We start from the raw sequence: 27,390 nt of genomic DNA, 5'->3' as shown, positions 1-27,390 counted from the left end.
TAAGTGTGTTGAGACCTGATTTTATCATAAAATAAATGTCATATTCAGTTTTCTCGTACCAAAAAATCCCCAAATACCAATTTTCAAAGCAATCGAATAAAAGCCAATTTTTTCCGAAATATCATTCCAAAAGAAAGGTTTCAAGCCGAAAAATCTCAAAAATTGAACTAATTTCTCAAAACGGTTGCCACCATTGAATTCCTCGGGTCCGAATTTTGTAAAATCAGTTGTCAAAATGAACGAAAAGAGTAAAAACCTAGTACATTACGGTGGATTACCAAGATATTAAAATATAGGTGGCCGCTTAAGTTCAAACTTTTTCCAATTTTCACCAAATAAAACAATGATGGTTTTTAAAAATGTGCATATCGGCTCAAAATTGAATGCGCTTTCGATCTATGAGGAAAAAATCAAAGCAAGACATACATTTTTTCAAGATAAATGACGATTAACTTCGATTTTCATCGATTTTTCTCCATTTTTTGAGGTCTAGTCATTCTGATATAACCTTTTTCGCTGAATTTTTTTTCAAACTTTCTTTGTTGCTTCATCAAGATGACCTTAATGACTTTCCAATAAGCCAAGAATGACGTGATTCTGTTAAAGAACACCCCGTATATCTGTGATCAAAAATGGCCAAAAATTGAAAATTTGTCGAAAAAAAAAATTTCAACTTCGGAGTATTTTTAAAAAAAAAACGAATTTTCCCAGATATAACACATAGGCCAAATCATCACATATTTGGTCCCTAACAAACGCCTAGTTTTTTGATTTTTTTCATAGACGCATTTTTTTAAAAATTTGGATCACGTGAAAAAATTCATGGTCATTTTTCGCCGAAAATGCCACATAACACGCCACCTGGCGGACATTTTTGAAAATTTTTCCATTCTGACTTCGGATCCGCAAAGGTTCCTTTTACCTTTCCAACGACGTATAAATCATTGTGGTACCTTACAGATGGCCAGAAAAATGTCCGATCGATAAAAAACTCAAAAATGGCCTCCCAAAAATATTCGACCCCAGACCAAAACCACTTACGCAACAAATTTTTTGAAACTGAGAAATTAGTTTGCTCAGTTTTCAGTCTACTTTCGAAAAAAAATAATTTCACACAATTTAAAAGAAGGTACGGACAGACACACAAACACCTCAAACAGCCAATTTGAGGTTTTTGGCCATTTTTGGCCAACTGGCCATATCTCGGCCACTTTTCAACCGATCGTGATGATATTTTTTTTTTACATTATCTACGCGGTCCCTAGATTCCGAATATGACCAAAAAAAAATTCGAAAAAATCATTTCAGTGGTCAAAAATCGAGAAAAATGAATTTTCACCGATTTTTTCAAAATGCCACCTGGCGGCCAAATTTTGAAATTTTTTAATTTTTTTTGCGGATTCTTAATTTGGTGCCCGGACACTACTAAAATATGCAAAAACCCCTTTCCAAAAGTCAGCGGTATCGATTTTCATTTCTTTAACGTATATATAGAGTGACGCAAAATATACATATTTCATATGTATGTGGGTATTGCGTCACTTGGGGGACTGCCGTCCCCCGTGATATGTAGCTTTACCTTGTAGACCATGTAGAGATGCTTACGTGGAGAGAATATGTATTTGCAAACATTCATACCTGTCAAAAGAAACAACGTAAACAACAAGAAGTGAAGCTATTCTGGTGAATCATATAATATAAAATATTTGTGTATTTTTTCAATTTTTTTTATTTATTATAAATTCTATTAATTATTTTCGTTATTATTATTGCAAAACATTTTCAATTTATACAATTTTGTAATTTTATTTGCAAGAAAAAAATATATGAGAACCTGGCGTGATAGATATGGCGCTTCTTAAATCGAGTCGCGTTGAAAGCCGACTATAAGTGATACTCGGTTGTACAGCTTTAACCCTCCGTTGTACACATGTCCAGCGAGTCACATTCGTAACACATGAGTCTGGCCAGACCCATTTCATTCTCTTATGAGTAAACATCCGCGGATTGGCCAGATTTTTTATTTCAAAATGCTGCATGTGGTAGAAGGGTTCACGATATGACATTTGGGGCAAAAAAAAAAATCCCAGATTGATGTGGTGCTAGATATGATCCTTGGTAGCTCCAAGGACCCCATGATTTGGGTGAAATATGTTATAAATATATTCGAATATTATATCAAAAACTGCCAATCGATTTTTCTCGCATTTCCGATGGGAAAATCGAAAAAATAACGAAATTGCTCATCCCCATAGAGGATGAAATCCCTCGAGCACTCGACTTCCAGAACACTTTGGACCAGGTCGGATCCACATACTACATGAAATAAAAAATCTGGCCAATCCGCGGATGTTTACTCATAAGAGAATGAAAATTACATCATTTTTCATATAAAATGTATGTGGGTCTGTCCAGACTCATGTCTTACTAATATGATGTTAACACCAACACATCCTTATAAAAAATCCTTGTGTCCTTTTTCGTCCTGATTTTTTTCATAGATTGATACTCAATAAAATTTTAGGAAGCTACACGGAATTTCAAGTCGCTAGCTTATTTAAAAATATATTTAAATTACAATTAAAATCAAAAAAGGTCTGGCCAGAGGAGGGTTAAAAAAATGTATGCTATTAATTTTGTTACTCTTCTGTTTCCGAATCTACTGAAGCGCACCCTCATAACATTGAAGTAAATTAATCTGTCCCAAAGTGTTATGTTTCTATTTGTATTAGACGTCTAATAAATTGCGTAATTGAAAGTGAGGCTATGTTGCTTTTTTGATTTAGTTATTTTCGAATATTTTGAATTCCAATCCCACAAAAATGAAAATGGTATTAATGTTCATATAAATTAACATTTAAAAATATATTTAGTAAATATATTATTTACATTTATTTTGTAAATATTTTCTGGTGTTTTGTAGATTTTTTTGCAATATTGAGAAAAGTAAATCTCACAAAATTACAAAGAAAAATAATTTCCATTAAAAAACGTTTTGAAATTTATTTATTGTTCCTTTTTTGAATTATTTTTTTGTACTTTTAAGACATTTTAAATGGATTTTTGTTATTGTGAATATGCGAGCGCCATCTGTTAGATGCAACACAAAACATTTGGAACAGATTAGTTCGATTTAATGCAATCAGGGAGAGCGTCAGTGTTTTCGGTCACAAAATTTATATGGGAATTCCTATAATAGACCACGGCTTCGCTTGGTACTAGATAAATTGCGTTGTAATAGTAATCTATCTCCATCAACAAAGACATGTTAAACAATGAAGATAGAGGTCCACGACCTTTTACCCGCAAAGACATGTGTTGCAGGTAAAATGACATTTTACCATGTGACAAAATTTCTCCATGTTAAAATGGCATTTTGTCGTCATTTTAACATGGAGATATTTTTTCACATGTTAAAATGCAGTTTTTCCCACAAAGAAATGTGTTGCGGGTAAAATGACATTTTACTATGTGAAAAAACACCTGCATGTTAAAATGGCATTTTGCTCTGATTACTTTGAATTTTAACATCTGAGTTTTCTGAGAGTGTGGACTGCCTCTAGTGACTGCCGTTCTGATCTACATACCAGGCTGTGTGTTTTGTATGATTTCAGCAGGCACTGCTATTTCTAGCGAGATAGCTATGCTGTGCCTAAGTTTTACGCATTGCATACCGCATTGAAATCGGTGACTGCTGTAAGCAGTGTGTGTTCGTTACGCGGCAATAGCGATACCGTAAACCATAAATCCATGATTGCTGCGTAATACACGGTATCGCTATTGCCGCGTAATGAACACACAATGTAGGCAGGCATCGATTTCAATGCGTTATGCAACGCGTCAAACTTAGGCACAGCATAACTATCGTGCTAGAAATACCAGTGCCTGCTGAAATCATATAAAACACACAGCCTGCTACCTACAGGGAGAAAAACATAGAACAACATTAGAGAATTCAGGTAGAAAAGTGAAATGTCATTGACAAAAATGTTATCTTTGAACTCATATTTTTATGTGTGATAGAGAATAAATTCTGAATTAAAAAGAGTTTTCTTTGTTTTTTCTTTCAATTTCGACATTTTACAAAGATTTCTAAATGAAACCATTGCAAAAAACTAATGCGAACAAACTTACAATTTCAATATTAAATGTTAGTAACAAAAAATCCAACCGAAATAATTTAAACTTAACTGCAATTTGCGCACAAATTTTCTTTGTTATACCGTTGACACAACTACTGATATACGATTTGAATGTGTTTACATTTTACATGCAGAGATAATTAGTGTTCAACTGGTTTAATGTGAAGTTGGTTGCGAGTGTTTTCACATATACATATGCTAAACGTAATATCTGTGCACAGTACATGTGAGTAGGGTCAGAGAAAGTGGAAACAAATGACAAATAAACTACACACAAACGTACACCAACACGTCCATAAATATATGTGCATGGATATTTCATTCAATTCAGCATGGCATACGCGAGCGATGTGAATGAGCCCGATTTGATGGTATTGGTACGAAACATATACAGAGACGGGTGACGACGACTCAGAAAGAAAGAACGTAAAAAAACATCGTAGTAATACACTAACAAAATCTAAAATGGTGGTCATAATGTCACCTACTGCGAAACAATTCACATTCATCCGTGCAGACAGTTTTTGTCATCGTCGTAGAATTTTGGTGATTTGCAATATTCCCGAGTGTCTTCGTACTTTGTAAATCTCTATATCAATTTTTTTTATTTTTCTCCCATAGTGGAATATTTTTATTAATTTATTATTTATCGAAACGAAGAGAAAATAAACAAAAAAAATATTGCATGGAGTATATATTGATATAGTGAAGTGAATAGCTTGTGAAAGATTCACGTTCACGACCCCCTTTTTGTTTTAGCATATTTTATTTCGTTGTGATAATAAATGAACAAAGGACGGACGGATGAAAAACAAAATTAAATACAAATCACCCATTTTAAAATCACGAAAAGGTCGACAAACAAAGCTAGAAAAATGATAAATTTTGGCAATAATATGATGCATGCGGATCAATTTCGTAAAATGGAAACATTTTCACCAAAATCATCGCCTCGCGGTGGACGATCACCGATCGTATCGCGCCAAGATTCATCGGGCACGTTGAAAATGAACATTTCACTTGGAAAAATACCAGCCATTGTACACAATGGACCATTTTATTTAATGAAAGACCCACAAGGTTAGTTAGAGCCGAACAGAAAAAACGAATTCTCTTATTCAAACATACTTTTATCAATGTCAATTTATTCACACTCATTCCAAAAAAGAAAAAAGAAAAATCAAAATTGACCGTTGCAAACAACAAACAAATACAGAGTGTTTGGACGGGCATATATTTTGATTGGCATCTGTTATTCATATCAGAATGTAGTGAAAACAATGCAATGCATGTACTGCAACGAAACTTATGTGGAGTCAAGGCTACATTTTTGTAAACATTTGTTTTAAGTTTTGTTGTGGAAATACATTGATTCTATGAACTTTTTGAAAACATTTTAATTGGCAACACGACAAATCGATAGATCTTCTTTTCTTTTCGTACAATTTCATAACATTTTTTTCTGGATTTTTTTTTCGAAAATCACAGGCGGTAGTGAATTAACGGGCGCAACAAATCTAATGGCACACTATGGATTGGAGCATTCGTATAGTAAATTTAGTGGCAAAAAAGTGAAGGAGCAACTATCATCATTTTTACCAAATCTTCCGGGTGTCATCGACGGTCCTGGTCAAATCGTAATTACCAAACATTTTCCCTTATTTCTTCTATGATTTTCATTTTTTTTGTTTCTTTCATTTTCTCCTTGGATGAATTTTGACACGAAACAAAAACCATTGTTTTGCTAGCTGTTTAATGTTTCTATCTCTTAACTTTCAGGATAATAGTTCATTGCGTAGTGTAATTGAGAAGCCGCCGATTGGTGGTAAAGAACTGTTGCCGTTGACCAATGTACAATTGGCTGGTTTTCGCTTGCATCCAGGTCCATTACCAGATCAGTATCGTTATATGAATAATACACCAGTGCGAAAGCATAAAAAATATAAAAAACATAGACATAAGGATAGTTCTGTGCCACTACCAACCATGCAAACCGATTTAGTTGCTGAACCTCATGAAAAGAAACACAAAAAACAAAAACGACACGAAGATGATAAATCGGAGCGGAAAAAACGCAAGAAGGAGAAGAAACGAAAGAAACAACGACACACACCCGAACCACCTGCTACAACGGTCAATCCAATTGGTGTTGGGCTACCGCCCAACATTGGATTCTGATTTTTCTCATCACATACGCAACATGTTATTTAAATTCCTCTGTACATACACATCAAACAAACAAACAAACAATTTTATAATAATAGGACTTCGATCACAACAAATTTCTCAAAACATCCAAACAAAAACACACACAATACACACACACACACACGCCAAATCAACCAAACCGCTCGTACATCCCAAATAGTGAAAAAATCATTCTGAATTCCATGTAGTGTCGTACTACTACAGGAAGTAGTTCATCTACTGGAACAAAAAATAAAAAAATAAAACAATTGTCATATTCAATCATCATCGGATGATCAATTTATTTTATGATGGCTTCGCCTTAAATTTGTAACATCCAATTAACTCCCAAACAAACTACTTATATTAATTTAGCAATATTTAAGATAAATTTAAATCAATTTTCGTAACGAGAGAACAAAAAAAAAATATTATTTATAACGAATTACAAAAAAAATGATAATAAAGAAACAAAATAATGACACATCGGACTTTTTATTTGAATGCGTTTCAGATGTCGCTTGTGGCAAATTCAACGTGTTTTTCGTTTTTTTCTGTTTTTCATCATCAAAAGCAGAGGAAAAAAAAAGTTTCAAGTTTGAAATTAGGAGAAAAATCGTTGTTTGGGTTACGTTTTGACGTTTGTATCTCTTGTATGTAAAACCATTGTGTGCGACATGACAGTTGTTGCTGTCAAAATTCCGTATTATATATCGTTGAGAAAAGCGCTAGTGCACACACATTATTCTAAGAGGCAGACAATTGAGTTTTCAGTTGTAATTCAATACTGTTTACGACATTGTGACGATTTAGTTGTCGAGTTGATAATTTTGGTCGAATACAAACACGAAAAAAATCGTCATGGATGCCAAAGAGCGCAAGAAGAGAGAGAAAATGGAAAGGCGTGAGGCTGAAAAGAAAGAGATGCAGTATTATCGTGAACAATTGGCACAATTAGCAAATGGTTCAGATGCTCGTGGTCAACTCTCTTTCCCGCCAACACTTCAGAAGGGCCAACGAAAGAAACTGCACAATATTGCAGCTTCACTTGGACTCAAATCAAAATCGCACGGAAAAGGTATCGTTTATTCATATCCATGTGTTATTTTTTTTGCTTGTGACAGCATTATTCGGCACAATTTCTTCATAACATCTTTTCTTAACCTTTTTTTTATACTGTTATAGGCGACAATCGATTCTTAACGGTATTTAAGAAGAACGTAGTTCCATATACACCGACAGGCGACGGTTCGATTAACTATTTACGACTGACAAATAATTCAATAGATAAATTGCTAGAGTTAACGAACCATGATCCGGTTAGTGATGCAGAAAAAGAGATTACAATTGTACGACGGCCCACCGATACGACCAAAAACCATGCACATTTGCCATTTATGTTTGGTGATGGACGTTCAAAGACAAAGGTAACCGTTCCGCCGCCAATGATAAATGGCGCCGAAAAATATCGAGCCACACGACAAAGCTTACCAATTTTTGAGTATCGTGACGGAATTATTGATGCAATCAATCAAAATCAAGTTGTCGTTATATCAGGCGAAACAGGTTAGTTGCGAAATCACTTTTTTGCATTGATTTTTATACAAACTGAGTAAAACTGTGTATTTGAAATTTTAGGTTCTGGTAAAACAACACAAGTGCCACAATACATTATGGAGGATTTTGCGTCACGCGGTCAGGAATGTCGAATAATTTGTACACAGCCGCGAAGATTAGCAGCCACATCCATTGCTACACGAGTCTCCACAGAGCGCAATGATACCATTGGTCGTTCCGTTGGCTATCAAATTCGTTTGGATAGTCGAATCTCGGCAGACACCAATTTGATTTTCACCACCAGGTATGTGGTATTCATCATGAAAATTTAAAATTCAACAAATTTAATTTTTTCAAAACAATTTTTGTGCAGTGGTTTTTTGTTGCGTTGCTTAACCGGATCGAAACAGGAAGATGTGTACAAAAGTATAACGCATTTGGTTCTGGACGAGGTGCACGAACGTGAAAAGGTGACCGATTTTTTGTTGATCGCGATTCGTGATGCGATCAAAACAAATCCACATTTGAAGGTCATTTTGATGTCGGCCACCCTTGATTCGGACCAATTTAGTAAATATTTTGAAAATTGCCCTGTGATCAATGTTCCTGGTCGGATGTTTGATGTGGAAATCATGCATCTCGGCGAAGTACTCGTAAGCACCAAATATAAAAGTAAAGAAATGCATACATATATGACTGATAATCCATTGCCAAAAATATTGCGAACATCGAAAAACATGGACACAATCAAAGAAGCCGATGAAGATAATGGTAACAATAATTATTGTCATTTAATTACGTTCAAATACTAAAAACCCTTCCAAAATTGATAATCTTCCATTTTTTGTTTGTTTGATTTAAAGAAAAATTGAAAATCAGCGACGAGGACATCCAATTCTACGATGAATGCTTCGATGAGTGTATGTCCCAAGATGATGATGATGCATCGTTTGAGCAAATCTTCTGTTTGATAACGGATGAAAATATGCCAGTCGATTATATGCACAGTACGAAATTGCGTACAGCATTGGGAATTGCGGCGGAAAAAGGTTTTTTGAATGTGCTAACAAAATTACTGGGTTTAGGTGCAAAGCCAACATTCAAAGATGCACACGGAAAATGTGCATTGGACTATGCCGAAGAAAATGAACAAGAAGAATGTTGTGAGGTATTGGCATACTATCAGACTATTGCACCGATCACAGCGACCACAATTGCTGCTGCCGCCATCGAAAGCGACAGTGATGCAGAAGCCAAAGCATGGCAACAATTCACACAACTTGCATATCAAATGACCGATAGTAAACGTGATGCAATTGATCATGAATTACTGTATCATGTAATTTATCATATTCATACGGAAAAATCAACGGATGGTAGTATTCTTGTCTTTTTACCCGGCTACGAAGATATCATGGATCAAAAAGAAAAAATTGAAAATCGTTTCAATATGCAGAATTATCAATTGTTTGTATTGCACAGTGGCGTGAATGGAACGAGTAACTCTGAGCAATCACGCGTTTTTGATCATATGCCAAAGGGAATACGAAAAATTATACTTTCCACAAATATTGCGGAGACATCGCTTACCATTAACGATGTGGTATACGTAGTCGATGCTGGCAAAGTGAAGCAACTAAGCTATGATTCGATCAGTGAATCGACGTGTTTGACCTCGACGAATATTTCACAGGCGTGTGCCAAACAACGTGCTGGTCGAGCTGGACGAATTCAATGCGGATTTTGCTATCGACTGTATCCATTGGAACAATATGAAACGATGGAAAAATACACACTGCCAGAAATTCTGCGTGTGCCTTTGCAAGAAATTTGCCTGTAAGATTTGCTTGCTATTTATTCATATAATTATTTTTATGACGTTACTTACAATGAAAAACCTTACTATATTACAGAAATACAAAAATTTTGGCCGGTGATTTATCGATCGAGGAATTTTTACTGAAAGCCCTGCAGCCACCGTCCGCAACAAATATCCGCCAAAGCATCGAACTACTGAAAAAAGTCAATGCGCTAGACGCTGACGAAAATATCACTTATTTGGGCATACATTTGGCCAATATGCCAGTCGATTGTCAATTGGGTAGGTCATTTTGTCCAAATTTTACAAGAATTTCATTTTTATTTCCATTGATACGATTTCGTTTGTAATTCTCTCCCATAGGAAAAATGATTTTGTATGCGATTGTATTACGTTGCTTGGATCCAGTGGTGACAATCGTCAGTGCGCTCTCGGTTAAAGATCCATTTATGTTACCGTTGGGCAACGAAGGCGAGAAAATAAATCAAATCAAAAAAGAATTCGCACGGAATTCGCTAAGCGATCATCAAATGCTATTGAACACATTCGATGAATGGTCAAAGAAAAAAACGCGTCTTCAATTCGATTTTTGTCACGAAAATTACATTTCACAGGGTAACATGCAAATGATTCAAGGCGTACGACGTTTGATCATGGGACATTTGACGATGGCCGGTTTTGTGTGCGAAGGCACCGCCCGAAATATTAGTAAATTGAACCAAAATTCAATGAGATGGGACGTTGTAAGAGCGTGTCTGACAGCGGGAATGTATCCGAATGTGTGCCGAATTTCGCCGATCGTAGGTCAATTGATTTCGAAACAAGATAAAAAATTGGTGCCCCATTTATCATCGGTGTTGCGCGAACGAAAAGGTCGCTTTCAGTTGGATCGAATGGTGAAAAGTGCTGGCGCCGAATGGTTTATTCATGGTGAAAAATCACGTATTTCAAACAATTCATTCGTTCGAAATATCACAATCGTTCCTTCAATCGTTGTGGCTCTATTCACTGGGCCGATCATGTTATCTGATTCCTGTTTAATTGCGTCTGGTGAGAGTAAGGCTGAAGTTTTATCGGACATGGACTGTGATGATATTCCGCAAGAGGATGATATTGAAAATACCGATTTTGACGATCAACTTTTTGGTTGTGGCGGTATTGAAGAGGAAGGTGAGACAATATTCAACATTGATGACTGGATTAGTTTCATTGTTGATGAATTCGAAGCAACATTATTGCTACAATTGCGTCAAAAATTCGCGTCAATATTTGTGAAATTTCTACGTAATCCGGTTGAATTCCAAATGACAAACAAAGAACAGACAACGTTGAACGTTTTACTTGAGGTTCTAAAAGAAGAGGATGACATCGCGAAATATCTGAAAGAACAGGCAGCTAAGGCAGCAGCAGAAAAAACTAAAGACGATAATGATGGTGAAGGTGAATGCTTTGGAAGTATGACAAAGAAAAGCTCGGGATCAATACCAAAAAATGATCGAAAACCAATACCAGAACGACCCACTGCCGGACCAGCGTACATTTCACCTGCATATAATCAAGCAATTGAACCTGAAGGTAGATCTGATAAATTACACAAGATTTTTTTGAATTTCTAATTTATCGAACTTTTTTCACTTTTGAAGGTCGACGAAATAAGAAGAAAAATAAAAAGAAAAAGGCCAATAAGTGGCTAGATAAGAGATATCAAGCTGATGGACTGAATTGGCGAAACTGTGACGTCGTGTCTGATGATCAAACACAAGGCGTACAACCATCAACTTCAACTCAATCTTCTATTAGTTCAGCGGAAAATCAACAAAAGAAATTAACACAGGGCCTATTCAATAAATTGGATCAGCCATTTACGCCGCCATCGCTACAACTTCCACCACCATCGTTTCAATTTCCACCGCCATCATTGCAATTTCCACAAGGACCCGGTATGTTTAATATGGCAATGATACCACCGATGAATCATTCCATTCAAAATCGTTATTTTCTACTGGTGGTCTCAAATGTTGGCGTGATCTATCAGAGTGTGTACAGTAGTCAATGGAAATTTAAGACACCACGTGCCTTTATTGCAAAGCAAGCCCGTGAATCTTATCCTGCAAAAATTATTCTATTTTGGCACGTGCCAAAAAAACACGCCATTTTTGGATATGGTGAATTTCAAACACGCGGCCAAGGCGGATATGTCATCAACGTTGATGATAACATTCGCAATTTTCGACCATTGATGTGAGTAGCTTAATTTTTAAGAAAAACGAAAATATATTTATTAAATCAATTTTTTGCAGGTCTTTCGATGCAAACGACGACTATGAAATGGCACCCGACGAAGGCAATGAAGTACTGCAATTTTGCAAAAGTGTTGCGAATATAAAACGATCATAATAAAAATGAATCATTCATATTTTTTCACATTCTTTTTACCGAGACTCAAAACAACTCTGTCAATTTAATTTATAACTTGTAATTTTTCATTCTCTCGGCAGCTTTGCGTAGCAAATAATAAATTATAAAATAAAAACAAAATCCATTGTAAAAATAGATTAAAAATCTAATTTGAAAATTAAAAAAAATAATAAAACAAAACGATTACGATTTGAGTTTGTGAAATTTTATTTAAAGAATAAAAAACAGAAATAATCCAAAATTATTGGTGACTTCCCCTACAACATTTTATGTTGTTCACGCTCTGGATTCGAAAGCGGATAATAGATGGAAATCATTCAACTTATATCATTCACAATCGGGCATTCAAATATAATTTCCAAATTGAAGCCAAACTGTCAATCATATCTGTCAAACGCACGTGAGTGTGTCAATGACAGTAGGTTCGTTTGACATTGTCATTTCAATTTGTACATGTATGTATAAATACAAAGTTCAAATGATTACATTTTAGTTATTTTATTGTAAATTTGATGTTTTCCACTTGACAATATAAAATATATAACAACTTATGAATGAAAATATGATGTTGAAACAGTAAAAATTAAACGTGAAAATTTGTGTATCAAAATAATTATGTCACTTAATAGAATGTTTGCATTAAGATGTGCGATAAGAACAAATGTAAACTGGAGACTTCGGTCGTCAAACTTTAGGCCAATCTACCGGACACTTGCAACCGATGGAAAAATAACAATCGATGGCATCTCCAAAGATCTGATCAAACCAAAGAATCCTCTATTTGTTCCGCAGAAATTCCGTAAGTATGGGTTTTTTGGTGAAACATCTTTGAAATTAACTTCTTGTATTGCGAAATTCCAAATACATTCTCAAAATGAATAAATTCTCGATTACAAACAATAAAACCGTTTTCATTTACTTTCAATTTTCAGTGAAATTATCGCAATCGGAACAAATAGTCATCTCACAGACAGTGTTGCATCACCTACGATGGATGTTACAAAAAGATTTGTTGGGTCAAGATATCTTTTTAATTGGTCGACCGGGTCCGTTGCGAAGATCCATTGTGATGCAATTTTTGGAATTGACGCAACGGGAATTAGAGTACGTTGCACTTAGTCGGGATACCACAGAAAACGATTTGAAACAACGACGTGAAATTCAAAATGGAACAGCCGTATACTTTGACCAAAGTGCAGTGCGTGCTGCAATTCATGGACGTGTCCTGGTGATTGAAGGCATTGAAAAGGCCGAACGAAATGTACTTCCTGTGCTAAATAATTTGCTTGAAAATCGCGAAATGCACCTAGAAGACGGACGATTTTTGATCCCGGCCAGTAGATTTGATAAACTGAAAAAGGTAGTTTTTTGAATTTCCCATTCATCGCACTTGTTTCTCTTTCATAAGCTACAAACGAAAACGAAACTCAAAAAAATCATTATGTTCCAGGAGCATGGCTCGGACGAATTGAAACGATGGGGTTTGGTTCGAGTGTCTGAAAATTTCCGTGTGATAGCTTTGGGTTTGCCAGTACCAAAATATCGAGGCGTTCCATTAGGTAGATCCACAGATTGACATTAATTCAAGAATTCTAAATTAATAACTCTAATGTAAATTCCAGATCCTCCACTTCGCTCGAGATTTCAAGCCAGAGACATTACATCAACTACCTACCAGGTGAACTTTACCTTAGCCATAGCTAAATCATCATAATCTAACTTTAATCAGATTAAAAATGAAAAACTCCACCTCAGATCAAAATTTATCTTTATTTAAGAAACTTATGCGAAAAAATATATCATTGGAATTATGAAAGGTTAGCCTAAAGGAAGATAAAAAAATGAAGAGGGCATAGAAAGAGAAAATTTTTTTTTGCAAAAAGGCATATAGTTATGTGGATGTAAGTCGTTAACTGTAACAACTTTCGCTATCTTGTCCCGACTTCGGTGAAACCAGTGTCGACATTTTGTCGCCATCGTTAACAACGAGACATCGTTTCGGCAAATTCGGCATGAAAATGTGTAATTGCCGTTTGGCCACCTGTGTATTGCATGACGTTTCCAAAATTTGTCGTTGAATTATCGAACTATATTGATCATCAAAATATTCTAAACGTTTTGTCTTGAATCGTCCACCAAAATGTTTGGTCGATTTTTTTGCATTCGGTTTTAATGGCAACGATATTTGTAAATCCAACGGTTCCAAGCGATCGTTTAACGTTTTTGGACGACGAAGTGATAAAAATTTTCTCGAACATTTATATGTGGTTGGGAATAAGTCGATAAAACTCAATGACACTATATTGGAATTCAGACATTGTGATGATTCTTTTATGGGCGATTCTTCGTTGAATGTCATTGACAACTGTCGGATTGATTCACGCCTTTTGGTTCCAACTTGTGCATCGTCCAAATCCAAATCGTTTTGTTTTCGTGATTCTTTTGCAGTAACAGAGCGTCGTTTTGATGTATGTAACAATTTTCCAATGTATTCACTTTGTTTGGTCGATGTATGATTGCGTCCAGCGGCCAAATCCAGCCACTGCAACACTCTTTCAGCCAATAGATTTTTATTCGAATCGATTTCATTGGTTATTCGTTTGAAACTTGGCGTCGATGGCATTTCTTTGGGCATTGATTCGGCCAATGGCTCTTCGTCAGTCGATTCAAATGAATTCGTTAGAATTTCTTTGTCACTTGAAAAATCCGACATTTGTGATCGATCCTCTAGCGAATTGAATACACGATCATTTTGCATTTTATCCGATGAACCGACTATGCTCAACGACATCATTTTCGTTTCCAATGCATCGAACGATTCCATCTTATCCAACGATGATGGCGATTGTATCGTTAATGAAGCGGTTTCATTTCGCAAACGATCCGTTGTGGATAAATTATAATCAAAGATGAAATGACGATGACCACCATTCAATGTACCGGTCGCTCCAAATGATTCGATCCACACACATTTTGGATGCAGTGGACGACGAGATGATTCCCAAATCGGTTGATTTGACGGCCCATCCAATTTGATTGAAGACATATTGTGGCAAAATAATGTGTGCTACTTTTTAAAGGTCACATTGACAGTCGTGGCTTTTTATTTCGAACAGCGTACGAATATTACGAATTTTTAAGAATTTGCGATGGATACAGTTAAAATTCATTTTCCTAAACACTGATTTTTAAACGGGAAGCCACATTTTTCCGCTTTCAAAATTTGACATAAAAACTTGAGAAATTTTTCGATTTTTTTTCCAATAAAAACTTTCTTCAAATCAATTTTAAAAATATTTCTACAAAAAAAATGTCTTCTCTATCATTGGTTTACTTTAAATTGAGTCCAAATTTTCGATCTCAGATTGATTCAAGCGAAATGGAATTGGTTTGTGTTGAAACGTCTGAATCGTTGAAGCGTTGAAACTAAACTATTTGATGCTTTTAAACGATGACTCTATGTCTGTCTTCATTGAAAATGTAACCACACACACTTCACATATATAAATTCAATTTTCACAATTCATACTCGTTTAACTCAATCGAGTCATTTGCTTGGAGAATTTGACTCGTTTGCCCTTTATACTTCGTTCACCTATTATAATCTTAATTTGAAGAAGGTGTATTTTTCTGTTTCGACTGTTCATTTTCACGATGTCGTCAATTGAGTTTTTATTTATTCTATTTTGCGGAAATCTTGTCAAACATTTGTCATATGGATTTTCCATCGTTGATAATAATCAATTTCCGAGCAATTGAATGACGTCAACAAATCAAACGGAACATAATTGTCGCAGGCCATAAAATTGGGGGCCATTTTTCGTTTCTTTTTAAATCAATGCGTCAGTTGGTGTGTATTTTTCGTTTTGTTGTTGTTTTCTCTACGTTGGCGTTGTCAATTTATCCTTGCCATTTAGCGACAAGGAAACCAAAAATTACACACACATGAAACGAAAAGAAAGCACACCAAAAAAACATACAAACAAACAACAATCGTTGACTTGGTATTCTCGGTTCAATCCAACAAATTCCCAACGACGATTTATTCATTCGAACGAAAAAAAGCTATTGTGTAAATAGGAGAGTCACGCACGCCTCTCTGCAACAATTTCTGGAATGGTTTTGCATGTGCACACGACATTTCACATTTTATTATTGTTCTCTTAAATTATTATTATTTTTGCAGCGCGGTTTTTGGCATATGAACACATTTTTTCGACCCCAAGAAAAACTACAATCGAAATGTATATCATTTTATTACAGAATTGAAGGTAGAAATCGCTCGTGACCTAGTCACTGTGTGTGAGAGCGGGAGAGCAGGCGAACGAATGACAGATTTATGATTTAATGTACTTGCGTCTGCATTTTTTGACTGCAGTATTCTCTTCCGCAGATACAAATGTTTACTTTTGAAATTTTCTTTGCAAACATATTTACTTTGCAAACGAATAATGACACAAAATCTAGTGGAAAATGGAAATTGAAAAAAACAGGAAATGGAATATCAATATGATATTTTGACTGATAATTGGTGCTCGAAAAATTGGGTCGCTTAGTTTTCGAAATGAAAATAGTAAAATATTGTGAAGAGGCATGTGCAAAATAACGGATTTTTCCCTGTTCGTATTTGGAACAAGAAAATTTATCGTGAGCTTAAGCTTGAAGTAAATTTTTGAACAGCAACGTTTGATTTTTGCATAATAAACTGGAATTGTTTCATCAAACAAAGCATAAAACTTCATCCTTGAACCAACGAATTGTAATAATTCCAAGTACTTTTCAAAAGCGTGACCATCAAATAAATCACTGTTTCCATTGAAACAAATTGAGTGTTTTCCTCATTGGCGAGCTTGAATGTAATATACACCCAGAGAGAGAGAGAGAGAGAGAGAGAGAGAGAGAGAGAGAGAGAGAGAAATGAAGAAAAAAAAGCACTTTGCCAAAGTTTTTAAACGAAAGAAAAGTTTGAAAATTGATTTCGTGGAAAATCAATTAGCAACCCGCAAAGAACAAACAAACACCAACGGATTTCCAATGGTTGAATTTGAAACTATTAGCTTGCATATTAGGTGCATAAAGCTCATTAAAATTTTGTGAAACAAGTTTTATGGATTGCTTTTTACTTTCTTTTTTGGGTTGAAGAAAAAAGAAGCAAATACACACATGCACACGCAAATCATTTCCGACATTTGCGGTTTCGCCACAAAACCATTTACGATAATATGCACAATTGAAATATGATGTGGATAAATGTTTTAATTTCGAAGCATGGTATGCCTTTCTCTTCCCACTTTCGCTCACCAGTGAATGAGCCCAAACTAATTTGACAGTAAAAAACATTATTACGCGAATTTTATTATTGAACAAAATAAATTTAGTTTTTCCGTGGAACGGAAAAAATTGCGCAAAAATAATATGTGTTGTGTTTTCATAGGAAACAATGAATGAGTTGCGACAATTGGCTCCCGAAGCAAATGAACACACATTGGAGAAGATAACATCATTTGGATATGCAATTCAAAACACCGACGAAACACCACTTACAAAAGTTCTTCCCGATTTTCCGTGCGATAATTTGAAATTGGCGGCACAAATCAATCAAGCAAATCCATCGACAAATCCATATCAATTATTGTATCGATTGTATCCGTTCGATTCATTCTTGCCCAAAGAATGCCACGGAAGTTTAATGTCTTTGTTCGATTCGCTAAATATTGCACTCCCATCAGCGGAAAATAACAAATCGTGGATTCGAAACCTGATTCAAAGCAATGGACAAAGAATTGTTTCAATTGAACGACCCACACTATCGGAAGCACTCCTAGAATCAACAACCAGCCTACAATATCACAAAGGTATGTAAAATAATGGGATAAATAATTTGGTATTTTCACTTTTTACGATGTAAATTCCAGTGACCATCGAATCAAATGGTGAAAAATGTTCAATCAAAGTACCAGGCGGAACAACAGCTACCGAAATCGGTTCGCAATTTGTTGAGACAAACTATCAAAATTATCTGTTGAGCGAAATAATTCAGAGCTATGCGGTCGGAGATATTTGTCTTATCGGAGCTAGAGGAAGCGGAAAATCGATTCTTATTGAACAAATTGCACAAATGCTAAATCAACATATTGAACCAATGGTATTGTATCAAGATATGACTGCACGAGATTTTGTACAGCAACGGGCAACTACACCAAAGGGCGATACAGTGTGGAGAGACTCACCGATGATCCGCGCAGCAAAGGCCGGAACTATTGCTGTTTTGGATGGCATTCATCGTATTCATAATAGCACAATCTCAGTTTTACATCGGTAAGAGTGTGCATGTTTTTGAGTGTTGTAAAACTTTATTTAAACTGAATGAAATTTCAGGCTTATCCATGATCGAGAGATTCAACTGTACGATGGAACCCGATTGATTCGACATGAAGCGTACGATGAACTATTATCTAATGGACAAACTAAAGAAGAACTGGCCAACAATGGAATTTTCCGTATACATCCATCATTCCGCATTGTAGCTTTGGCTGAACCACCCTCTGGTAATATTAAAAAATATTGAAAAAAATCAACATATTCTTCGTCGACTAAAGTACTAAAAAGTATTTCTTTTTATCACCTTACAGTGGAAACGGGTAAAAATTGGCTGTCACCCGAGGTCCTGAGCTTATTCCTATTCCATGAAATTCGAAATTTGAGTAAAGAGGAAGAGAAGCACATCATACAATCGTTGGTAAGATCCATCATTTCTTTAAAAACAATTTTTTTTACAAATTTCTTTAAATTCTCCATTTTGAAACTTTAGTATGGTGAGATAAACGAATCAATGGATAAAATATTGAATTTGGCCGAATTACTGCGAAAATCAAAGGATCCAATTGTCCGAAATTTGTCGACGACATTATCAACGAGGCAATTATTGCGAATTGCTCATCGTATGTCAGCCTATCCACCAAATGAGGCATGTGCATACGAAATAGTGCAACAGACATTTCTCGCAAAATTTTTACCATCCCTACCTCGTGCTGCATTGGAGAATGCCATAAAAAACGTTTCAATTTCACCGCCAAAAACGTCAAATTTGCCAAAAGCATCGATCAAAGTGGACAATGGCATGCTAACCATTGGCTCGACATCAACAAGCCTCTATAAAACTCAAGCCCTAACGAAAGTGCCTGACATTGTGTTCTTTGATGTGCCACAGCATGTTGAAATTTTGGAGCGATTGCTACAAGATTTTTTGATAGGTAATCATTTGTTGCTTGTGGGCAATCAAGGTGTGGGTAAAAACAAGGTGGTCGATCGATTATTGCAGCTTATGAATCGTCCGCGGGAGTACATACAATTGCATCGCGATACAACGGTACAATCGTTGACAACACAACCATCCGTCGTGGACGGTGTTGTTGTCTACGAAGATTCACCTTTAGTAAAAGCGGTTCGAATGGGTCATGTGTTAGTTGTAGACGAGGCTGATAAGGCTCCCACCCACGTGAGTTTTTCATACATTTTTCACCTAATTGATTTGGCTGAAGCGTATTTTTTTTGTAGGTTACATGCATTTTAAAAACGTTTGTTGAAAATGGTGAAATGATTTTATCCGATGGCCGAAAAATTTATCCATCGAATGTAGATCGATGTGAAAATCAAATGTCACCCGAAACCATTTATACGCATCCCGATTTTCGATTAATTGTTCTTGCAAATCGGCCAGGGTTCCCATTTTTGGGTAATGATTTCTTCGCATCGTTGGGCGATTTATTTAGTTGTCACAGCGTTGATAATCCATCAACTGAATCGGAAATTTATCTTTTAAAACAATACGGCCCGAATGTCGCTGAAGAAACGTTACGAAAATTAGTAAATGCATTTGCAGAACTACGAAGTATGGCTGATGTCGGACAATTAAGCTACCCGTATTCAACCCGTGAAGTGGTGAATATTGTGAAACATCTTGAGAAATATCCACACGAAAATGTCGGCGAATTAATTGCAAACGTATTCGATTTCGATCGATATTCACCAGAAGCACTGGAACAAGTGACGGACGTTCTGCAGAAGCACGGCTTCGCCATTGAAATGTATGCAAAAAATGAATTGGCTGCCATTCGACGACAAAAGGAGATTCAATTGACCGTTGAACGAACAAGCGGATTATCGGTGTCGGCACCGAAACATGGAAAAGAAGATCCAAGTATCATCAGGACGTTGCATTTTTTTAATTTCATAATTTTGACACAAATTTGATCATTTTCAGACAATAAACCACACGTCGGAGGCAATACTTGGGCAGGTGGTACTGGTGGTCGCGATACGGCCGGTTTGGGTGGTAAAGGCGGTCCATATCGATTAGATAAAGGCCATAAAGTCCATCAATTAAGCGACGAAGAGAAAAATGATGTACCAGAGTATGTGAAAAAGGCGGCACGTGAAATGAATCGCAAAGCATTTGCCGACAAACTGAAAGAGATAAAGATGTCTTCATACGATCATCAGATTTATGATGCATTCAGTGCACCGGTTCGGAAGCAAGTACAACAGCTTCGTGTGATTTTAAGTTCATTGCAGGCAAAAAGCAAAGAACGCCAATGGCTGAAACATCAAACGTCCGGTGAAATTGATGACAATAAACTCATCGAAGGTTTTTGTTCACATAAAAAGACTGCATCAATGTGTAAAATTAATTTTAATTAATTTTTTTTTTCGAAAAAAATCAAAGGCTTGGTGGGCGAACGAAATATCTATCGAAAACGTGGCGAAGAGAATCCAGAACCTGGACAACCGCAAGAAAAACCCAAAAGACTGAAATTCGTTATTGATGTATCAGGATCGATGTATAGGTAAGTGAGCGCCTCTCAGAAAATGCAAAAAAAAATTAAATATTTGTTCAATTCTATCAGATTCAACGGCTACGACCAAAGACTCGATCGAGAACTTGAAGCAGTCGTTATGGTAATGGAGTCATTTGAAGGCTTTGAAACCCGCGTTCGATACGATATTGTTGGTCACAGTGGCGAAAGCAAAAATATTTTGTTTGTTAATGAAAAAAATCCACCGGCCGACTCCAAAATGAGATTGGAAACAATTAAGGTAAGTCGTTTTGGGCTTTTACGGTATTTTTTTTTAATTTGTTCGATTTGATTTTGGATAGATGATGCATGCACATTCGCAATTTTGCTGGTCTGGCGATAATACGGTGGAAGCAACAAAGTTTGCCATTGATTCACTCGCCAAAGAAGATGCCGACGAATCGATTGTCATCGTTTTAAGCGATGCGAATTTACAACGGTACAGCATTTCACCAAAAGAATTGGCCAAAGCATTGACGTCACAAGAACCCAAAGTACAAGCTTATGCCATTTTCATCGGCAGTTTGGCCAACGAAGCTCAACTGTAAATATTTCTTCTTCTTTTTCTAATTTAATGGCATATTTGAATCTAATGTGCTTATTGATTTGAATTTCAGAATTATACGCTCATTGCCAGCTGGTCGTGGATTCGTTTGCATGGATTTGGCTGAATTGCCAGTGATTTTAAAACAAATTTTTACATCATCTGTTCTCAATCAAACGGTTTGAGGATCATTTGTTTGCAACAGCAGCCCCAGATCCAGTCTGTTGATAGAGATGATATGACCTTTTCTAATTTGGTGCATTGAAATCGATACACTACCAACGACCAATCATGTTTTTTTTAAATTAATATTATATTGGGAAATGTGGACGAATAAATGTTATTTATTTCTACTTGTATGTTTATATGATTGCCCGAGAATGAATGTGAGACTTCTCCTTAGATTTTATTGAAATATAACAAAGCCATACAAGTGGCTAACTAGTCTCACATCCTCGGACATTCATATATATTTGATTTGTTTTTTTTTTTTGTGATCAAATGTTTTGATTTGATTTCAGGTTCAACTATTACGTAGCATGGTTTTTCTCAGAATTTTTTTCTTATCTTTTTTGGCACCAGTGAAGTATCTGACATTTTTGCGCTCTTTTCATTTCACTGTGACACATTGTACAAACAAAACAGAATATACATTAGGGTGTTTCTCATATCTGAAAATAAAAAAATGGTAGTCGTTAATTAAAAGTGCAAAAAATTCTAAGACAAATCATGACATTTACACAAAGCATCGACTGATGGTCACGCTTCCCGAAGCAAAAAACTGTTTTCAAAATTGAATGTTACTTACAAAGAAAAAACGCCCCATTTGTACTCCTGCGCAGTCAACAACAACCAAATGGGGTGTCAACCTTTTGCTACGCTACTATCCCACATGGTCGGGATAGCCTTAATAACTAATGTTACAATTGTTTTTTTTGTTTGCGTTGTGCTGATCAGACAGCATGATCAGCTGGCTGCTGGTCGTACTCGAACATTTCTACATCATTATCTACGTTGGCGGCAGCAGCAGCAGCTGCTTCAGCGACATCAGCGGCTACTTCGGCGGCCTCAGCGACAGCATCGCGGGCTTTATATCTATTGATCGCATCCGGTATCGGAAGTCCTAGCAATGTCCATAGTCCTGAAAAATCAAACAAATGAATCTTCTTAAGCAATCATTCAATCGCAATTGTATCGTCAATTAGCCTTACCTTTCAGCAGAATGTTCTTAGCAGCCACGACGTCACGATGCCAAGTCACAGAGCATTCGAGGTTTAATTGCCAGTTTTTATAGTAACTTTTTACTTTTGACAATAAAGGCTCGTTTTCTTCCAATGCTTCGTTCATGGCGCGTTGCAACAATCGAAATTCCGATAGATCCTTCTTGCCCAACTTTGACACAATTTTTATTGGCAGCAATGTTCTGGCGTCGGGTATGCACCGGCATTTCTTGAATCTGGCCGATTTGGGCTGGTTTTGGAATCGCTTCATACATCTTGCGTCTGTTTGAGATGAACCCCATTCGTCCACCAGATCTATGACACAATTTCGGCGCTTCTTTATTGACCTCAAAGTCTTACGAACACCTGGACAGCGCACGTACTTTTTGATACTTATTCGGCTGTCAGGTGGTACTTCGCCATCAGCACCAAAAAGAAACAAAGTCGGTTGCTTATCGGTAACCTTATCCACCCAATTGTCGACAACACTACTGCTTTTGATGTGTTTGTCGAAGGCGAGTCGAGTGTACTTGGCAGTCGAGTAAGCACAAATCCCATGCTTCATCATTTTGACTCGGTGCTTGATGTAGTTCAGCCAGTATGATCCTTTTGGCGATGGCATCACTGGGTACAGCTCACGGTTTTCTCTGTCTCGGCGCTCCTCTTCGATGAAAGCTTTGGTCCAACGCTTTGCTTTGGCATTTCGCACATTTTGACCAGTCTGCCAGTGGAACTGCTTGCTCGACATCACAAAGTTGGTCTGAATTTTTTTTTTTTTTAAATGATTAGTTATTGAATTTTAGCACTTACGCGGTCTATCTTCCATTGATACATATACAACATAAATGTAAAAACTTACTTCGGTGCCAGTTATAATGTTGTGTGTCACTGTGGTGTTCCAACTTTTCAAGCCTGTATCAACGCCTGCAAAATTTTCGAATTTGCCATCCAAAATCATTTCAACGATGCGAGAACGGTCGTATTCTGTGTTATTCGTCTTCTTTTTGGCCGAGTATTGCAGAGACACAGCGATTCCATCGGTGTTTATAGAAAAATCAAACTTCTTTTTTCCACGCACGAATCGCCGAATTTTCCGCATGTAGAAATACTGATTCCACCAATGATCACGCGCATCGTTGAAACCCTTTTGTGGAAGAATTACCATGCTTGTTGTTCCGTTTTTGTTTTCAACTTCCACTTTCGGTAGCAATTTTTGCGAAGACAACACCTGGTGCATGCTTGAACAATCGATTTTGAAGTGCTTTCGGCGAAAATCACACATCGGCACCACTACTAAATTCCGGATGAATGGCCGAAACTTTAGATCGTCGAGCATTTGTTTGCGCTTGGGGCGACGCTTTGACTGTTTGCGCTTTCTTTTCTTTCGTTTGGATCGGTGCTGATGTGGCCACTCCAAGTTGTACTCTTCTATCTCACGTTGCATAGATAGGAACATTGGCATGGCCTTAAACCAATGTTTTTCGTCAGTCGTGAGGTCATGCAGATCGATTTCTGGAAACACATTCAAGTCGTTCACCATGTCATACAACATGCCACACCGTTCGAGTTTGTTTGGATCGTGAATTGGCACTCTGATGTTTTTTCCTTTGATGATCAGTTTTACAACACTTTCGATGTCACTTGGCAAAAATTTCTCTGCGTCCTCTTCTCCGTCTGTGTTCAATTCGAACACTTTCAGTCTCAAGTACTGGGTGATGTGTTTGTCAGCATGCGTTGTTGAGTTGGTGACGACGTTGTCTGTGTATTGATTGGTCAAATGCTTTAGGCCATTGCTGAAATCATTGTTGTTGGGCCAATCGATACGATGATAGTCGTCAAGACCTAAAAATAAAATATGTTTTTCAAATTCAACTAAATTGTGTACTGTGTAGTCAAAACTCGCTATTTTATAAGGGGGTTTAATTGTTTAATAAATCAACTATAATTATTTATTACCTTCGACAATTGCTTTGAATTCAGGGTCGATACGTGGCAGCTCTGTTCGTGGTCCTCGTGGCTTTGTCCCTCGTGGTCTGTACGTCGACTTCGGTTTCGGTGGCTGATTGTTATGCCATAGCACTTGGTTAAAGCAGAGTTGGATCTTTTTTTCTCCACTTCCACCAAAGAATGCGAAATCATTATTCGCAATGCCTATGTTCGTACGCCTTTTGTACCTCGAACAAGAAAAGCAATGAGCCCAAAACGCAAATTGAAGTGGCTTGCAAACTCAGGTCCGTTATTTTGCTCATCAATGCTTGCTGGAATTGTGGGCGAATGATTGTTTTCAGCGCACATTTGATCGTCGTAATCTCATCCTTCTTTTCTCCCTTCGCTGGTATGGATGGCTTGAAGCGATTCGCCATTTTCCTATTGAAAAAAAAACAAACATTCGATTTAGTTTGAAAACGAATTTGTATTGAATTATCATTGATCCATATAATTTAAAAGTGACGACTTTTCACATCAAACAATGTTCGATCGAAAAAAAGTATATAAAAAAATATATACATTGAAAAAAAATGTACACCAGCACTGAAATAAAAGCATTCACATGTAATTTGAAAATATCAACCGAATGCACAGATGCAAAACATACAATCAAAGTGAAAAATCCTTTTAACCAATCCACACAAATATTCACATATGTTCCGAATTCAATTTGATCGAACGACAACAAAACACGAATCTATCGCTTTTTTTGGTACACACACAAAATGATGCAACAAAGAAAAATGACAAAAATCTTCGGATTGATAACAATGGCAGTGATTTAGAGAGAAAAAGAAAATTAAACACATTTCTTTGATAAACGAGTTATTGTTTCTCTTCTCTAAACAATGGAACCAATTCAAAATGGGTATCACTGCTTGAAATGAATTTCACCACCTCACGCAACAGAATTATGTACTGCAGAATAATTGTGAAATACATTACTTTTTTCATAAAATGTAATGTTACTGTTAATATGTTCAACGTTAAATAATTATTGGACTAGTTTAAATATATTTCACGTTACAAATGGCTTATATGTCGTGCTATGAAATAAGAATGAATTTCACAATGGAGATGAATAATTGCTTAGAATAAGCACGTTATTCAAATTTTGAATAAATCGTGTATTCGCTGGCATTTTCTCATCAAAAATAATAATTTTTACCGATGAATTCACCAATATTTTTCACTTTAATTTTCACTGTAAATTAAGTTTACTCACGGTGATTTGAATTCAACAATCTGCTTGGACTCCGGATCAATCGATCGATCAAGTGTTGAACAATTCGGAATAAATTGATACAAAACGCACGTATATCGAAAATAATATGAATTATTAACAAAATCGTAGAATAATTGAAACGTTGAATTGGAATTAACACTGCTGCGTAAACTTGGTATTTACAACGATAAACATGTTCTCGGTATGGATGAAGCGGCGATTATGACATTACGAAAACCAATGAAATGAACGTCAAATGTCATAAGGCTCGATTCACATCAATAATGCTAATTCAATATATTTTGACATTAGACACATTTTGCTATAAAGAATTTTTTGCTTCGGGAAGTGTCAATATCATTCGATGCTTTGTGTTAATTTCATGATTTGTCTTAGAATTTTTTGCACTTTTAATTAACGACTACCATTTTTTTATTTTTTGACTACGGAAACACTCTAATATACATGTTCATTAGCGATCCGCTTAGTTTATCGATGAATTCTCACATTTTCATCGTTTTGTGATGAAAAATAAAATGTCTTACATCCGTAAGATGAACTTTTCCGCACTGTGATCCACAACATGCATTTATTAAGCATTATGAGAAAACTGAATCTGACATTAGTTTTGCGATACAAATAAATTCTGAGAGACTTTTTATACAAAAATTACTAAAAATGGGAATTTTAGTAAGAATTCAATGCCTGTATGATATCGCAACGACGTGAAACTTTGCACAGGGTATTTTTTCACGAAAAGCTTTTGAACACATTTCAATAGAACTTCCCATACAAAATTATCGTTTTTGAGCGAAAAATCCAGAATTTTGTTTATTTTGGAAGAGAAATTTACTTTTTCCCATGGGTATTACACCAGACATGACACTTCACTCTATCAACCAAAGTCGCTCAAAATCTAATGGTTTATATTCCTCGCGATCCCCAATCATCCTGTGAAGTCAGGATTAAATTACTTTTCTTGGTTGAAAGTTATCGTGTTAACAAATGTTTGCGTACATACATTCGAACATTGAGAAAACGACTGATTCGTGTTCCCCGGCTCCTAAAACACACAGAAAACATGTTTTTTTTGACCGATTTCAATACTTAACAGTAAAATCACCCCCATCCCCCTAAAAATTTCGAATATACAAATGTATATTAAGTTTATATTCACAGTACACAGAAAATATATCTACCAACTATTTTCGTCACAAAATTGATATCAGAAATTTTGTGTTTCACATTTTAGTTTCGTCACTCGTTCTTCACCTTGATAGAGGTTTTTCATTTGATACAAGTGACAGCTATTCTTCTCTCTTTTTATTTTGTTGGCGCTATATTTAACCTTTTGAAGAAAAAAAATCATTTGAAATTTTTAAAACGTTCTTTGTTTTTGTTTTTCTATCTTTTTATTAATTTTTTAAAAAAAAA

The 27,390-nt window shown here is 36.0% G+C and overlaps 5 protein-coding genes across 5 annotated transcripts; 3 read left to right on the top strand and 2 right to left on the bottom strand.

Annotated features, from left to right (window-relative positions):
* Positions 1–4,622: 4,622 nt before the first annotated feature.
* On the top strand, positions 4,623–6,633 carry LOC116349815 (mediator of RNA polymerase II transcription subunit 19). The gene is made up of 3 exons (XM_031781415.1): positions 4,623–5,222; positions 5,631–5,779; positions 5,922–6,633. The coding sequence occupies exons 1-3, from the start codon at positions 5,018–5,020 to the stop codon at positions 6,318–6,320; spliced, it is 753 nt and encodes a 250-aa protein (XP_031637275.1). The 5' UTR covers positions 4,623–5,017; the 3' UTR covers positions 6,321–6,633.
* A 399-nt stretch (positions 6,634–7,032) lies between these two features.
* On the top strand, positions 7,033–12,236 carry LOC116349816 (DExH-box ATP-dependent RNA helicase DExH1-like). Its single transcript, XM_031781416.1, has 9 exons — positions 7,033–7,407; positions 7,515–7,895; positions 7,968–8,190; positions 8,260–8,657; positions 8,750–9,722; positions 9,800–9,987; positions 10,069–11,280; positions 11,349–11,946; positions 12,006–12,236. Exons 1-9 carry the CDS (start codon positions 7,191–7,193, stop codon positions 12,100–12,102), a joined length of 4,287 nt encoding a protein of 1,428 aa, XP_031637276.1. The 5' UTR covers positions 7,033–7,190; the 3' UTR covers positions 12,103–12,236.
* A 328-nt stretch (positions 12,237–12,564) lies between these two features.
* On the top strand, positions 12,565–21,875 carry LOC116349818 (von Willebrand factor A domain-containing protein 8). The gene is made up of 15 exons (XM_031781418.1): positions 12,565–12,922; positions 13,056–13,483; positions 13,574–13,682; positions 13,746–13,801; positions 17,558–17,978; positions 18,039–18,441; positions 18,502–18,671; positions 18,756–18,862; positions 18,935–19,621; positions 19,681–20,323; positions 20,387–20,770; positions 20,849–20,969; positions 21,030–21,219; positions 21,281–21,522; positions 21,596–21,875. Exons 1-15 carry the CDS (start codon positions 12,739–12,741, stop codon positions 21,705–21,707), a joined length of 4,257 nt encoding a protein of 1,418 aa, XP_031637278.1. The 5' UTR covers positions 12,565–12,738; the 3' UTR covers positions 21,708–21,875.
* On the bottom strand, positions 13,875–16,586 carry LOC116349820. The gene has a single exon (XM_031781420.1). It carries the CDS (start codon positions 15,167–15,169, stop codon positions 14,033–14,035), a length of 1,137 nt encoding a protein of 378 aa, XP_031637280.1. The 5' UTR covers positions 15,170–16,586; the 3' UTR covers positions 13,875–14,032.
* Positions 21,876–22,451: 576 nt separating the features above from the next.
* Positions 22,452–26,240, bottom strand: LOC116349819. Its single transcript, XM_031781419.1, has 5 exons — positions 25,957–26,240; positions 24,699–25,109; positions 23,602–24,584; positions 22,734–23,502; positions 22,452–22,663 (listed from the first exon to the last, which is right to left on the bottom strand). The coding sequence occupies exons 3-5, from the start codon at positions 24,292–24,294 to the stop codon at positions 22,476–22,478; spliced, it is 1,650 nt and encodes a 549-aa protein (XP_031637279.1). The 5' UTR covers positions 24,295–24,584; positions 24,699–25,109; positions 25,957–26,240; the 3' UTR covers positions 22,452–22,475.
* Positions 26,241–27,390: the final 1,150 nt, after the last annotated feature.

The sequence above is a fragment of the Contarinia nasturtii genome, unplaced genomic scaffold, assembly GCF_009176525.2.
Source record: "Contarinia nasturtii isolate CC-2019 unplaced genomic scaffold, AAFC_CNas_1.1 Cnas_scaffold_3164, whole genome shotgun sequence".
Taxonomy (NCBI): Eukaryota; Metazoa; Arthropoda; class Insecta; order Diptera; family Cecidomyiidae; genus Contarinia; species Contarinia nasturtii.
Note: the sequence above shows the minus strand (reverse complement) of the source record. Positions and strands in the feature narration are given on the sequence as shown.

Excerpts from the sequence above, each read along its gene's own strand:
- LOC116349815 (XM_031781415.1), top strand. The coding sequence starts at position 5,018 with ATGATAAATTTTGGCAATAATATGATGCATGCGGATCAATTTCGTAAA. Across the intron at positions 5,223-5,630 it reads TTTAATGAAAGACCCACAAG|GCGGTAGTGAATTAACGGGC; the intron begins GTTAGTTAGAGC and ends CGAAAATCACAG. Across the intron at positions 5,780-5,921 it reads TCGACGGTCCTGGTCAAATC|GATAATAGTTCATTGCGTAG; the intron begins GTAATTACCAAA and ends CTTAACTTTCAG.
- LOC116349816 (XM_031781416.1), top strand. The coding sequence starts at position 7,191 with ATGGATGCCAAAGAGCGCAAGAAGAGAGAGAAAATGGAAAGGCGTGAG. Across the intron at positions 9,723-9,799 it reads CCTTTGCAAGAAATTTGCCT|AAATACAAAAATTTTGGCCG; the intron begins GTAAGATTTGCT and ends ACTATATTACAG. Across the intron at positions 11,281-11,348 it reads TCAAGCAATTGAACCTGAAG|GTCGACGAAATAAGAAGAAA; the intron begins GTAGATCTGATA and ends TCACTTTTGAAG.
- LOC116349818 (XM_031781418.1), top strand. The coding sequence starts at position 12,739 with ATGTCACTTAATAGAATGTTTGCATTAAGATGTGCGATAAGAACAAAT. Across the intron at positions 13,484-13,573 it reads GATTTGATAAACTGAAAAAG|GAGCATGGCTCGGACGAATT; the intron begins GTAGTTTTTTGA and ends ATTATGTTCCAG. Across the intron at positions 13,683-13,745 it reads ATATCGAGGCGTTCCATTAG|ATCCTCCACTTCGCTCGAGA; the intron begins GTAGATCCACAG and ends TGTAAATTCCAG.
- LOC116349820 (XM_031781420.1), bottom strand. The coding sequence starts at position 15,169 with ATGTCTTCAATCAAATTGGATGGGCCGTCAAATCAACCGATTTGGGAA.
- LOC116349819 (XM_031781419.1), bottom strand. The coding sequence starts at position 24,294 with ATGTTGTATGACATGGTGAACGACTTGAATGTGTTTCCAGAAATCGAT. Across the intron at positions 23,503-23,601 it reads ACATTATAACTGGCACCGAA|ACCAACTTTGTGATGTCGAG; the intron begins GTAAGTTTTTAC and ends AAAAAAATTCAG. Across the intron at positions 22,664-22,733 it reads TAAGAACATTCTGCTGAAAG|GACTATGGACATTGCTAGGA; the intron begins GTAAGGCTAATT and ends TTGATTTTTCAG.